At 40.9% G+C, this 12,727-nt stretch overlaps 2 protein-coding genes across 3 annotated transcripts in view; one reads left to right on the top strand and one right to left on the bottom strand.

The window, feature by feature from the left end:
- Nucleotides 1-4,727: 4,727 nt before the first annotated feature.
- On the top strand, nt 4,728-7,674 carry LOC307166776 (uncharacterized protein). Of its 2 annotated transcripts, none has more exons than XM_079885414.1 (7): nt 4,728-4,815; nt 5,205-5,537; nt 5,635-5,985; nt 6,475-6,564; nt 6,784-6,843; nt 6,989-7,069; nt 7,181-7,674. In XM_079885414.1, exons 1-7 carry the CDS (start codon nt 4,755-4,757, stop codon nt 7,234-7,236), a joined length of 1,032 nt encoding a protein of 343 aa, XP_079741540.1. In that variant the 5' UTR covers nt 4,728-4,754; the 3' UTR covers nt 7,237-7,674. The 2 variants fall into 2 exon arrangements, with proteins under 2 accessions (XP_079741540.1, XP_079741539.1); XM_079885413.1 differs by having other exon boundaries at nt 4,743-4,815; nt 6,448-6,564.
- Nucleotides 7,675-12,326: 4,652 nt separating this feature from the next.
- The window catches only part of LOC307156485 (uncharacterized protein), a 1,724-nt gene continuing 1,323 nt past the window's right edge, over nt 12,327-12,727 (bottom strand). The window contains exon 4 of the mRNA XM_079867870.1: nt 12,327-12,727. This exon is cut by the window's right edge and continues 428 nt beyond it. The gene's annotated coding sequence lies outside the window, so the exon portion shown is untranslated.

Here is a 12,727-nt window from a genome sequence, read left to right as displayed (position 1 = left end):
ACTGCATCTTCAACGGCTCAGATTTAGGAACATCCAAATGACTGCTGTGTTCCTTATTACATCTAAGAACAGAACACCACAATCGCTTAGACGCCATTCTACTCCAGCATATCAACAATGGCGGACTACTATGACGACGGCTGTCACAGCTCGCTCAGGGCGGGTCTTGTGTTGAAACATGGCTGTCAATCACAATCGCGGGAGGGGCGTACGATCTTATGACGTCACAATATCGAACGGCTTGATTTCATAGATGGTCAAACATATATGGAGATTAAAACAAAACCACTGGATGGATTTTAATCATGATAGGATGGTTGTGTACAGGCACTGCCAACAGACATTTCAGTGCAATCAACTTGTAAAAGTGCATGTACCATTATATGACCCCTTTAATATCATTAATTCATCTTTGTCTCTAGGATACGTACCAAAAACTTTTAAGCTGGCTATGATTAAACCGCTTGTTAAAAAAACGCAACTTGATCCTACAGAATTAGTCAGTTACAGGCCGATCTCGAATTTATCTTTTCTGTCAAAGATACTAGAAAAGGCAATATCCTCACAGGATTTAGACCGTACCATAGTACCGATACTGCTCTCATTAGAGTCACAAATGTTTTGCTCTTATCATCCGATCGTGGTTGTATCTCTCTATTAGTGTTACTCGATCTTAGTGCTGCATTTGATACTATCGACCACAACATTCTTTTAAATAGACTCGAACATTATGTTGGCATTAGTGGAATTACATTAGCATGGTTTAAATCATACTTATCTGACCGTTATCAGTTTGTAGCAGTAAATGAAGAGATGTCTCATCGATCACAAGATCAGTATAGCGTACCACAAGGCTCAGTACTAGGATCGCTGCTGTTCACTCTGTACATGCTACCCTTAGGAGATATCATTAGGAAGCATGGCATTAGTTTTCACTGTTATGCTGATGATACTCAGCTCTATATTTCTTCACGCCCTGATGAAACTTAACGGAATGCATAGCTTTATTCTGAAAAAAAAAAACAGAGATTCTAATTATAGGGAGGTTTTTGTCCAAACCGGGCTAATATGGTCATACTTCCTGGTTCTGTCAACACTGCACTGGCTCCCTATTAAACATTGTATAGTTTTTAAAATATTGCTGATTACTTACAAAGCACTAAATGGTTTAGCTCCGCAGTACTTGAGCGACATTATTCTAGGTTATTACGTGAGGACGTTTTTTGTCCAATAATTAGAATCTCTGTTTTTTTCAGAATTAAGTAATATGAAATGACTAGTCATCTAATTTTTTATATCAGCAATGCATTCCGTTAATTTTGTGAATTGGTAAGTTTCGTCAGGGCGTGAAGAAATATAGAGCTCAATATAGAGGTAAAGAGAGAGAGCCCAAAGAAAGGGACCCAGAGAAGAAGAGAGCCAGAGCATCAAAAGAGACAGAGCAACAGTTTCGATCTTCTTTTATCCTTTCCTGACCATGTAACTAAAACCCAGATGTGAGACATTCAAACTGACCAATCAGATAATTACACTCCCCCCACCGCACTAAAGGTGTGACAGTTCATCGACTCCCGAAGTACACACATCTTGGCCTACAGGCCTTGATCACTATCAGCCCCTCTGTGCCTTTAGGAACTACAAATGGTCCTTGTGGGAGAAAGAGGGGGTGGAAACAGTAAAGAAAATATCTTGGATTATTTTCAATCCTACAAGCTGATGTAAAGCCAAAACAATCTCTGTTACTGTAATTTCCTATTATCACTGTAAAGCTACTTTGAAACAATTTATATTGTTAAAAGCGCTGTATAAATGAAGGTGGCTTGACTTGACATTATTTCACTTATGCAGTGTGCATGGAAACACAAGTGCAAAGATAATGCACACAGTCATACCACTAACATTAGCTTCACGGAAATACGAATATACTCAACATCAGAATGTTTCAACACATAATACAACAAATATCGATACAAACAATGTTTAAGACCGTATATGTGAAAATTAAACTTACTTTCAAAGTTACACACACTCATCTATGGCTTGAATACACGCGAGCCCTCCACAGCTTTCAAGTGGAACATAAGTTGTGTTAAAGGGGCATTCCACCCATTTGAACAATGTTTTTTATTTAAAGTGGGTCATATATGTAGTCGAAATGTAAAATAAATTTTGAATTTGGTGCCTTCGTGACCGAGGAAAGACAAAAAATAACTTCAGGACGCATTTGTATGAAAGACAACAACTCCCACAATGCACCACATTGCACAGCTCCGCAAGCCACTCCCACTAATCCAGAAAGCGCATATCTGCCTATAAGAGAAATCACTCTTCCGTCTACAAGGCTAGCTACCACCAGAGCTTGAAATTAATTTCACATTCACACAAAATGTCTAGTTAGTTGGCGAACTCATTAGTGCATTACTCCTCGTTTGTATTTCTTTAGAAAAGGTGAATTATTGCATGGTACCTGGATGTTCAGTCAGAACATATGCGGTGCGAAACTAGGATAGTTCTCAACACAAACGTACGTGTCCTCGTCTGATTCAGAGATTTCGTCCAGGAGAAATTGTCATCGTTGAAATTCTTGGCCGCAGACAGACTCTATCTCTGTGTTCGTAGCGGTTCGTAGTTGCATAGTGAGATCACCGGCGCCACCAGTCCGCCCTAACTCGAGCCAGTCCGGGCTCCTCGTCCGCGGCAGGCAGGTCTTCTGCCTCGGCTGCTCTTCGCTATAATGCGGCTTGTAAAGGTAGCCACAAACACCTGATTCAAGCATCAGACTTCCGAAATCCTCTTCTTCTATATCATATTGAGCACTCTCCTCCGCTATTGTCATATCTTTACATCTGTCTCCACAGCGCCTGTTAGCTTAGCTTCGAACAAGATGGAGGATATTGCTTTCAGTTTCAGAGAGTAAAGTCCCACCCACTGATCTGTAATAGGTCTGTAGCGTGAGCGGGTCCCGCCCCCTGGGAAAGATGAGGAACTAGTGCTTGTAGTCTCAACATAAATCCCCCCTCTTACACTTCCTCCTACAATGACGCAAAATGACGATTTTTGCGTCATTGTAGGAGGAAGTGTAAGAGGTAAATAACGGATTTCTCCCGTCTCAGGGGAAAATGAGAGAGTGTTGCACGACCATTCAATAGTATGACTGGGTTTCTAACAATGCAAAGCTTAATGCAAATGGGTGGAGTGTCCCTTTAAACTCTGGGTGTGTGACTAAGTTACGAATGTCAATGATTCACAACCCAACAATAATTAACTTACTGAGCCTTTTCAACATATGGTGAAGCGGCGCACCTAGTGCAGAGCCCGCCAAAGGGGGCGGGGCATCTGCCTATATAAGCAGCTAATTTCGCCATAAGATTTCAGGTTAATTCGATGAACGGCAAGCATGGTCTACGCAACACTCATTCCCGTTATCTCAGAGAACCAATATGTTGCCCTTCGAGGCGTTTACTCGTTTTTCGTCGCTGGTCCTCACAGTCCACCTTCACCAGATTTTATAGCTAGGATGTCCCACAAATCCTCTCTGTCTAATTGGATTTGGCCTCTAAATGAGCTCGATCTACCATTTACCTCTCTGGAGGCTCCGACCACAGTCTGAACCCCTTCTGATTTGTTTCAAAGTTATCATCTTGAATGGCCGTCTCATGAGGGTGCGATTCATATTGTGTCGCTTCTTACCGAAGTGTTGACTATGCCCCAGAAATCGGGGTGGTCTGCGAGCGAATTGGAGTGAGTAGCCTCGTGTCACTGTCCAGTACCCATTCTGACACGCCTGGGATGGGCCAGTGGCTGAATTATTTCTGGAGACAGTTCACTGCATTTGGGCAGGGAGCTGACACCCGTGTCATTTGGAAGAGGAAAAGTGCTAACAGCGGTCAATTGCATGGGTGCGTGAACATGAACACAGTTTGCAATTGCAACATCTACTCCAACAGCCGAAACTGAACAGGGTGTTTGGAGGAACACTTGAGACTTTTTGGAGGATGGTCCGGCCGCAGGCGAGACTTAACCTTTATTTCTAAAGCGCTTTTTACACTACATATTATTTCAAAGCAGCTTTACAGTGATAACAGGAAAATAATGCAACAAAGTTTGTTTCCAGAAGGAAATAGCGTCACAGTCCAGCTTAAGTAAGTTCAGTGAGGGTTCATTTTTGTTGTAAAAAAGTTATTAATTTAGTTAATTTATATACATAGCCGCTCTGGAGAAAACTGTGATGTCATCATCAAGCTCAGTTCAGTTCTCATATAATGGTGTCAATGCAGGCAGATCAATATTATTGTTGAATATTAAATAAAATTCCCCCAAATAAGCAAGCCAAAATACGACAGCCTTTCTTTAAGCCCAATCTTTAACCCTCCCCTCTTCCTTCCTGGATGATCAGAATTGCTTCTGAGGCGCAGGGTCCAGCATTATCTTAGGCCCAGGGTCCCTGACGCTTAGGAGGGAAGCGTTTAGACTGATGAGGGTGCTGTCGACGCTCACTCAATACATTACATGGGGGTTTTGTAGAGGAAAGTTGAGTGTCATTCAGAGTCAAGAACATTGAAGACCACAGAGCAAAATCCCCAGTGTTAAAATACACAGTCTATATATGTCTATATATGTCACTATATAGCAACGGATTTAAATACTCGGTTGGTCAGATGAGAGGAAGCTAATAACCACAGGAGGAGCTGATGATGTTTAAAGGAGGAGCTGTAACTATATATAATGAAGAGCAAGACTGACAGAAACAGAAAATGGCTGATAAGTGTGATCTGTGTCTGCTGGGACTGATAATTCTCTCTTCACTTCTCACAGGTAAAGAAATCTGTATTTTCTCTAAAGACATTTAGTGGAATTAGTCTGGAAAGAGTTCATTTGAACATGCTCAGTTTATTCTTGCACACATTCACGTTGTGATCTCAGAGTTGTGTATTGATACACACAGATCATACTGTATTATTCCTGATACTGGACATAGTATCACTCAAACATCTGATGATGAAGAATTATCTTCATATTAAGAGTGTGTCAGTGATTTGAACAGCTCTCTGATAAAGACTAATAGTTTATTCTGGAGAGTGTGTTGTTTGCTTTAAGTCAGGAAAAATACTATGATTTAAAACTTCTGCTTTTTGTGCTGGTGTGTTTTATGTTTCATTTATTAATATATATCATAATGATCACTGAGATATACTGCGTTTCAGGAACCAGTGGAGATGATGATCATGTGTTCATTAGTTCTGGTGAAAATGTCTCTCTGTCCTGTAATAAAGCTCTTTCTGACTGCAAATCTAAAACTACATGGCTCTACTATAACAGACATTCATGCTATCACGGATGTACAGAAGTTAGACTGATTACTGGAGGGATAAAGAATAAAGACACAGAGAGACATGAGAGACTGAGTCTGGAGTCTGACTGCTCTCTGAACATCAAGAACGTCACAGGAGAAGATTCTGGAGTATACAGATGCAGACAATATGTGAATGGAGAACAACAAGGATCTGATGCTGATGTTTTTCTGCATGTTCTTCATGGTAAGTTTATGATTATGTGGTCAATTTAAAAAGGGCAGATTCTCCCTTTAAACTCAGATGATGATTGAAGAGTCTGTGATTTGTGTCTTGTGTTCAGTTTCAGTGTCTCCATCTTCATCATCATCATCTTCATCTTCATCCTCTCAGACTGAGATCAGTCCAGGCCGCTCTGTGACTCTCTCCTGTCAGTTGTATTCATATACTAGATTCTCCTGTGATTATTGGGTCCGTTATTGGGGAGTTGAGCTGTTGTGGGTGAATCAGGCTGGTGTTGATCTGAAGACAGACTCCAGATATCAGATATTATTATCATCATCAGATCAATATCCCTGTATCATCAGTCTGACTACAACACTCCTGAATGAAGATGACAACAGAGAGTGGAGATGTCAGCTTACTCGCAGAAATCGACTCGAGACCTCAGTCAGATACACTGTCAAGTATTCAGGTGAGAAAACACTCTTTACTGACAGATTTGTGAAAACTTCCACAGATTGGCTCTACTCTTTCTGATGGCTTCATACGTTTTGGAGTTGTAAAATATTAGTGGTCAAAGTCATAAACTGCATACCAATCCTTATAATTCCCAATATTGGCCTCCTACATGGGTCATACATGATATATTGCATAAATCAGACGAGTGTATTAAAGCCTAGTATGACCCATGTAGGAGGTCGGCTTTAGGAATTATAAGGCTTATGTCCTTCATTCAAGCTGAAGGTTTATTTGCAGAAGCTCAACTGTGTTTCACTCTCATATAAACCAGGAATAGATTATACAGTAACACAGTAATACAGTTATACAGTAATACAGTACAGTCTCTTCTCAACTACTGCCACTGTAAACTGTGATGATGAACACAAACTGCAGGTCATGATCGATATGAACATATGATGTTAATGTCCTACAGATGCGTCTGAACATTCATCTTCTGAAGCTCCAGTCGCTTCACCAACACTGATTCCAGTCAGAAGCTCAAACTCTGAGAAGACATCAAGCCGAACTACAGCAGCAGCTCCTACACAAGGTTCATGATCACATGATCACTGTATAAATAGATTTATTTTTGGTGAATGGCGAGTCATTCTCCTCCTGACAGCTTGAGAGTGAAGTAAGAAGATAATAGATGACAGACTCGTGCACATATTCATCATTTCTGTGATGTGAAGCTCCAGTATTATGTGATGATGATGTTGTGTATATGTGGCATTATGTGTTGAACTGAACTAACAGACGTGATCCACAGATCCAGCTGATACAGCATCAGAAACTGGAGTCAGTGTGACTGCTGGATCATTATACAGAGGTACGACACGTTCATTTATACTGACAGCTTTATAACATTAAACTATCAGTCAGTCTGTAAATGCTTCATCAATAACTGTTGATAGTTGAATACCCTTGACTTCAGTCATGTACAGTTTCTCTTCTTCCTCTCATGTTTCCTGCAGTGATTGTGATTATTGTTGAGATCGCAGTGTTTGCTGCTCCTACTGTGATTCTTCTTCAGATCATCTGTGCAAGAAGAGCTGGTGAGTTTTGAGCCGCACACAATCTGATGATTCACACTCATCTGATCTGGAACAATCTGCAATCATGATAAAAACACATACGAGAGGTCAGTCAATGCTTTTATTTTGCAGGGAGGAAGGACTCGAAGCACCCAGAGGAAATAGAGATGCCGACAATATTAGAATAAAATACTGATGAGTTTAGAGCCAATCTGCAGCAATATTTACAATAGCAAAAACTTACAGAGGATTGTTCATTGTTTTATTTTCTTCTTCTCAGAAAACAGAGGAAAAACTCTGAGCACTTATAGTGACATAATCATGCTTAGATTAAAATGTGTTTTTTTACATATAAAAAGCCAGATTTATTTTCATTTATATGGATTTTATGGATATATTTGCCTACCGTGTTGAAAGTCATTCTCTTGCGCTTCATATGTAAACTGCTTTAAATATAATATTAATACAGTAATGGACAGACTCAGACTGTATAATCTCTCTCTGTTCTGTGTGATGGAGCTGATTTGAGGATTCTTGGATCTTGTCTGTTCATTCCTGTTTTTAGCATCTTTTTTCATTTTGAATGATTGCTATAATTTTCTTAATAAACCTCTGCAGTTGTGTTTAATAAGTCTCCTTTCCTGAGATGTTTGTTCCCCTTCATGAGCTCGTAATGTATCGTAATATAGAATAGTAAGTGTGAGTATTAATGGGTCGAGTGTTGATAAAATATATGTGTTTTCAGCCGTTTCTTGAAGATGGCTAAAGCCTCATCAGCTCAGGTTGAGTTTGGCAGGTCGTTCCTCCAGCAGGAACAGTCCAGGTGAAGGTCTGTGAAAGTGATTCTGTGTCTCTTTGAGATGATGCACCACAAGACACCGTTCACTTGCAGAACACAAGCTTCTGGAGACACATCGGTCTGGAGTAGTGAGTTTAGGTGTAGAGGAGCAGAGCCAGTGGTTGTTCTGTAGGAAAACATCAGGGCCTTGAATCTGGTGCGATGTTGGAAACCAGTGCAGGTTTATGAGGAGAGGAGTGACGTGATTCAACTGATCATCAATAGCTGAATGGAGAAGTTGTGATGAAGTGTTGGGTTGGCCGAGACCATGAGCAGTTCTGTCTCAGCAAGGTTTAGTTGAAGGTCCTTCATCCAGCAAGAAATGTCTGTTAGGCGAGCAGTGAAAGAAAGAAGAAATTTGATTTCTGATTGGCTACAGCAGTCAGATGACATCACTGGTGCCCTGATAGGCTGTAAAACATCATCAGCTCTTTTGTCTTCAGAAAGCTGATGTCTGTAAAAGTATCACGCAGATGGCTAGTTGGGTTAAAAAGTGCATCACGTCATGGAAATGCTCCACTACACCTGATGATGTGTGATCTGTTTTGGAGCAAAGCATGCTGGGTTAACTCTCGAGGGTCTGGCTGTACTCAATGCGATCGATTCACAGTGAAGAAGCTCCGCTCCCGCCTGGCTCTCTTTAAGAGGGATGGGAGCAAAGCATTTGCACATAGCGGTCCAGTCCCACTGCTTTGTTTATGAGGCTCACAGGTGGAGCTGGTGGAGGAGTTTGAGTCGGATCTCTGCCTTTATCAAAACTCAGCTGCTAGCTCCTCATGCCCAAACCAGAGGCATCGGCAGGCCCGTCCGATCCGGCAGAGAGCATGTTGTTGGCCCAGTCTATCTCTGAGAAGAGTTGAGATGGTGTTTTAAGTAAGCCTGTCTCCTCCCTCTCTCCAGGAGTTGGTCATGACGACCCTTGCCATGGCCGGTGGAAAAGAGGAATCTCCTCCAGATAGATTAGAGGAGTGATTCCTTGCCAGGCATGTGTGGCAGTGGGCCCGGCTGGAGGCGATTCCTGTTGCACACCAAGGCGATGTTGCAAGCCGACTAAATGAAGGACCTCATCAAGGCGAGGGAGTGTCTCCAGATGCAGTCCTGGAGCTCCGGCGCTCCACAGACCTCCTGAAGTCCTGAGCCATCGGCCGCTCTCTTCCTGCAATAGTTGCCATTGAGTGGCATCTGTGGGTAAACCTTTTGGGGCTCAAGGAGGAATAAAAGTCTTCCGGGCTTTTAATAACACCATTGAGACAGTGGTCCAGAAGTTCAGGGAGGCGAAAGATAAATCAGTGGTGCTTGAGAAATACATCCCAAATCTATCTTCCAGAACATCTGTAGTGTTGATAAAGGAGGCTGGATCTGATCTTTCTTCCTCAGAGTAAAGCAGCACATTATAATCCATGATGTGTAGCAACACTCCCTGAGACAGATTAATCTCTTCTTTAGAGACGCTCATGTAGTGTGTGCATATACTTTCTGTTTGACCAAACTGGAACTGATGCTAATAATTACTTTTAAAATACTTTAAAAACTGTTTCATAATTCAGGAGTCATGGATAGTGGATAACTTTTAAGTAACAGAACAATTTTATCACTAATAATGTAATGATTTTATTTCTAGAATTTAACGGCATGCAGGAAACTGCTAAAATAAGAAAGAGAAACTCACAGTAATGCTCTCGTGTGCAAAAGAATATCCGTATGTTCAGAGTAGATGTGTGTTGAGCCAGTGCGGTTCACAATATGCTCTTCTCAGACATGTTTCACACACATGTAAAGACACTTAACTGTGGTATAGTGTCAATAAATATCAACTCTAGCATGATTTACACACTCAGATTGTCAGGAGTGTGACAGCGCCAACATGTGTATTACATGGTTCATGATACTTTAACATCTACACATGTAGCGCCCTCTCCCTTAGATTTAAGCAGGAGGGGTCCTGGGTTAGTTTATTATTAAATCTCTCTAAGTAGCCTCTGAATATTATTAACTTTATTTCAATAAACCCTTATCTCAATATTGGTGTGCTTATAAACAGACTAAAATAACCACAAAGTCTTGTAAGTGAAATAGAAACTTGAAGTACTTTTAAATAAAATAGTGAAATTCGAATAGCGTCATAACCACGCGACTCTCTGGAAATTACCGTATAGACAGGAGGAGAAGCTCGCTGGTAATCGGGGGGACGTGGAGGCATAAAGTCCAATAAAGTCAAGGGAGAAGCCCATAGAGAGTCATAAAGTTTCTCCTGCTCCTATCTCATGGACACCTCCTACTCACGCTCTCCGTCTCTGCAAGATTCGGAAGGGAATGATTCAGATTTCTCTTGGCACAGCTACTAGAAGACATCAGGAAGAGAGAGCTTCTAATTGACTTCACTTTTCTCCGTTGAAGTCTGTGGAGTCGCTGTGTCCATTTCTTTTACTGTCTATGGTCGCAGGCCGATCTCGATCACACGACACTGTTACTAGGAGATCCAGACTCTGGAGATCCAGTGAAGAAATCCATTGAATTTGCCTCAGAATTAATAACATCATCGCTGCGAGATCCAGTGAGAAACATTCCGATTCGGCGCAGAGTTCTCTGTTATAAACCACAGATATCAGATCATACAGCGCTGACGTGGAAACCAGGAGAAACACTTAGAGAAGGCTTTCAGTCCACAAATCAGCAACATTCACCATGGCTTTAATGTAGTAACTGTAACCATAATGTGACGGAAATAGTCAAACGCTTACAAGTCTTTTTCCAGCACTTCAAAACTATCATATGTAAATGTTATTTTTAATGTGATGACCAACACATTTTTTGTTCATCCTTCAAAAATTTGGATATCTTGCACACAAAGGCAAGGAAACAGACGGAAGTTACAGAACTTCACGCGCATCAACTCGTGTGCTAAGTCACAAAGTGAATGACCTAGCTTTTGCCGACGACATCGCCCTACTTGAAGGAAACGCAGAGCAACAACAAAACAAGTCACCGCACTTAAAATACAAGCATGCCAAATAGGCCTAGAGATAAATATCAACAAAACCGAGCAAATGCGCCTGAACATACAGAAAGACGCAACTCCTGCTCCCGCACTCAAGATAGATGACCAAGAGGTAGCCATCGTAAATGACTTCAAATACCTAGGCGCCTACGTAGGATCAACAAACAAAGACGTCAATGTTCGAATCGGTTTAGCTTGGGTAGCGTTTCACAAACTCAAATCCATCCTAAAAGCACCCAAGACCAAGATCAACTTCAAGATTCGACTCTTCAAAGCCGCTTGCATCTCCATCTTGCTTTATGGCTGCGAAACATGGATCCTCACTAAACATTTAGCAAATCGACTCGACGCATATGCAACAAACTGTTACCGCATTATGCTTGGTATAGACCAGAAGAACGATCATATCACAAATGAACATTTATACGAGAGGATTCAACAGGTGCCAATAAGCACAACTATATGCGATCGCCAGCTTAAGTTCACAGGCCACTGCATTCGCATGGCAGAAGACAAACCGGTCAAACGTTTCATCTTATATGAGTCACAGATCAAACCAACAAATAGGCGCGGGGCACCACGAACATCGTACCGCGAACAAACATCACGCCACATCACCGACAAAAGCATGATCACTCTCAGCGAAAAGGAAATCAGCGAGTTGGCAAAGAACCGGAAACAATGGAACTGTCTTTTTGCCGCGCCTAGGCAAAAGAAACCGAAAGGAGGGAAACCTCTCGTCGACCTCTAGCCCAGCTCGACTGATGATGAAAACTGCACATTGTAATATCTAAACGTTAAGTCTATTTATTATTAAATAATTTGTCAGTATTACAGTTATTTTGGGGGAAATTTGAATAATTGCATTGCAAGCTGATTTAAGGTGTGCCCCTAAATTTTCTGCTTGTGCTCCTAAAAGTGCCCACTAGAGGGAGACACAGGATAAGGATGGAAACTATGAATGGAAATAATCGCATTGATCTAGTAAGCTAATTATCATGATTTAGTAACATTAACCAATGGAAAATTAAAAAAATATATATTATAAAATAAAAGTAAAAATTTCAAATGTTATAAATGCATGAATGTTATATTTCTATATATTTTATAATTATTTGTTATTTTCCTAAGTGTTTAAAACACGTATAATAAATAAATGTTGCTTGCCCACTAGAGGGAGACACAACATAAGGATGGAAACTATGAATGGCATTAATCACATTGATCTTGTTCATTTTTATAACTTATGGTGTACTGACAGAATTGTTTTATACAATTAGTGTACATAGAATCTGTGAAATGCTTATGGATTATTAAATGTTATAACATACATATACACACATATGTTATTATACAAGTATTTATACCATATATGGTGCACTTATTATAAATGTTGTAAATACTGATTTATTTTTTCAGACAGGTAAAGTAATCACACAGGTAAAGTAATCAACAGGTTTATTTGCAGAAGTATGTGATCGCAGCGATGGAAGCAGGAGAGTAACTGATGAATACAGTGTTCAGGATAGATGTCTGTTCTGAAATGGAGATCGAGGCAATGACTGAAGACGGATGAAGGAAGCAGATGACTGAAGTTGTTCAGGTAGGTATCGTGCAGGTAAGGAGTCAGGTAAGTGCATGCAGGTGAGGGCCAGAGAGGATGATGGGTAATGTAGTGAGGAGGTGGTGACTAGCTGGTGACCGTGACAAAGTGCACCATAAGTGAGTAAAAACCCTCACCATTTATCCGGGCTTGGGACCGGCACTGACATCGCACTACTTTGTGTAATGTCAGAGGCTGGGTTAAAAAATACTTTACATCTAAAAGAGTGAAGTGAGCTTT

This window comes from Squalius cephalus (genome assembly GCF_949319135.1).
Source record: "Squalius cephalus genome assembly, chromosome: 1".
Lineage (NCBI taxonomy): Eukaryota > Metazoa > Chordata > Actinopteri > Cypriniformes > Leuciscidae > Squalius > Squalius cephalus.
Note: the sequence above shows the minus strand (reverse complement) of the source record. Positions and strands in the feature narration are given on the sequence as shown.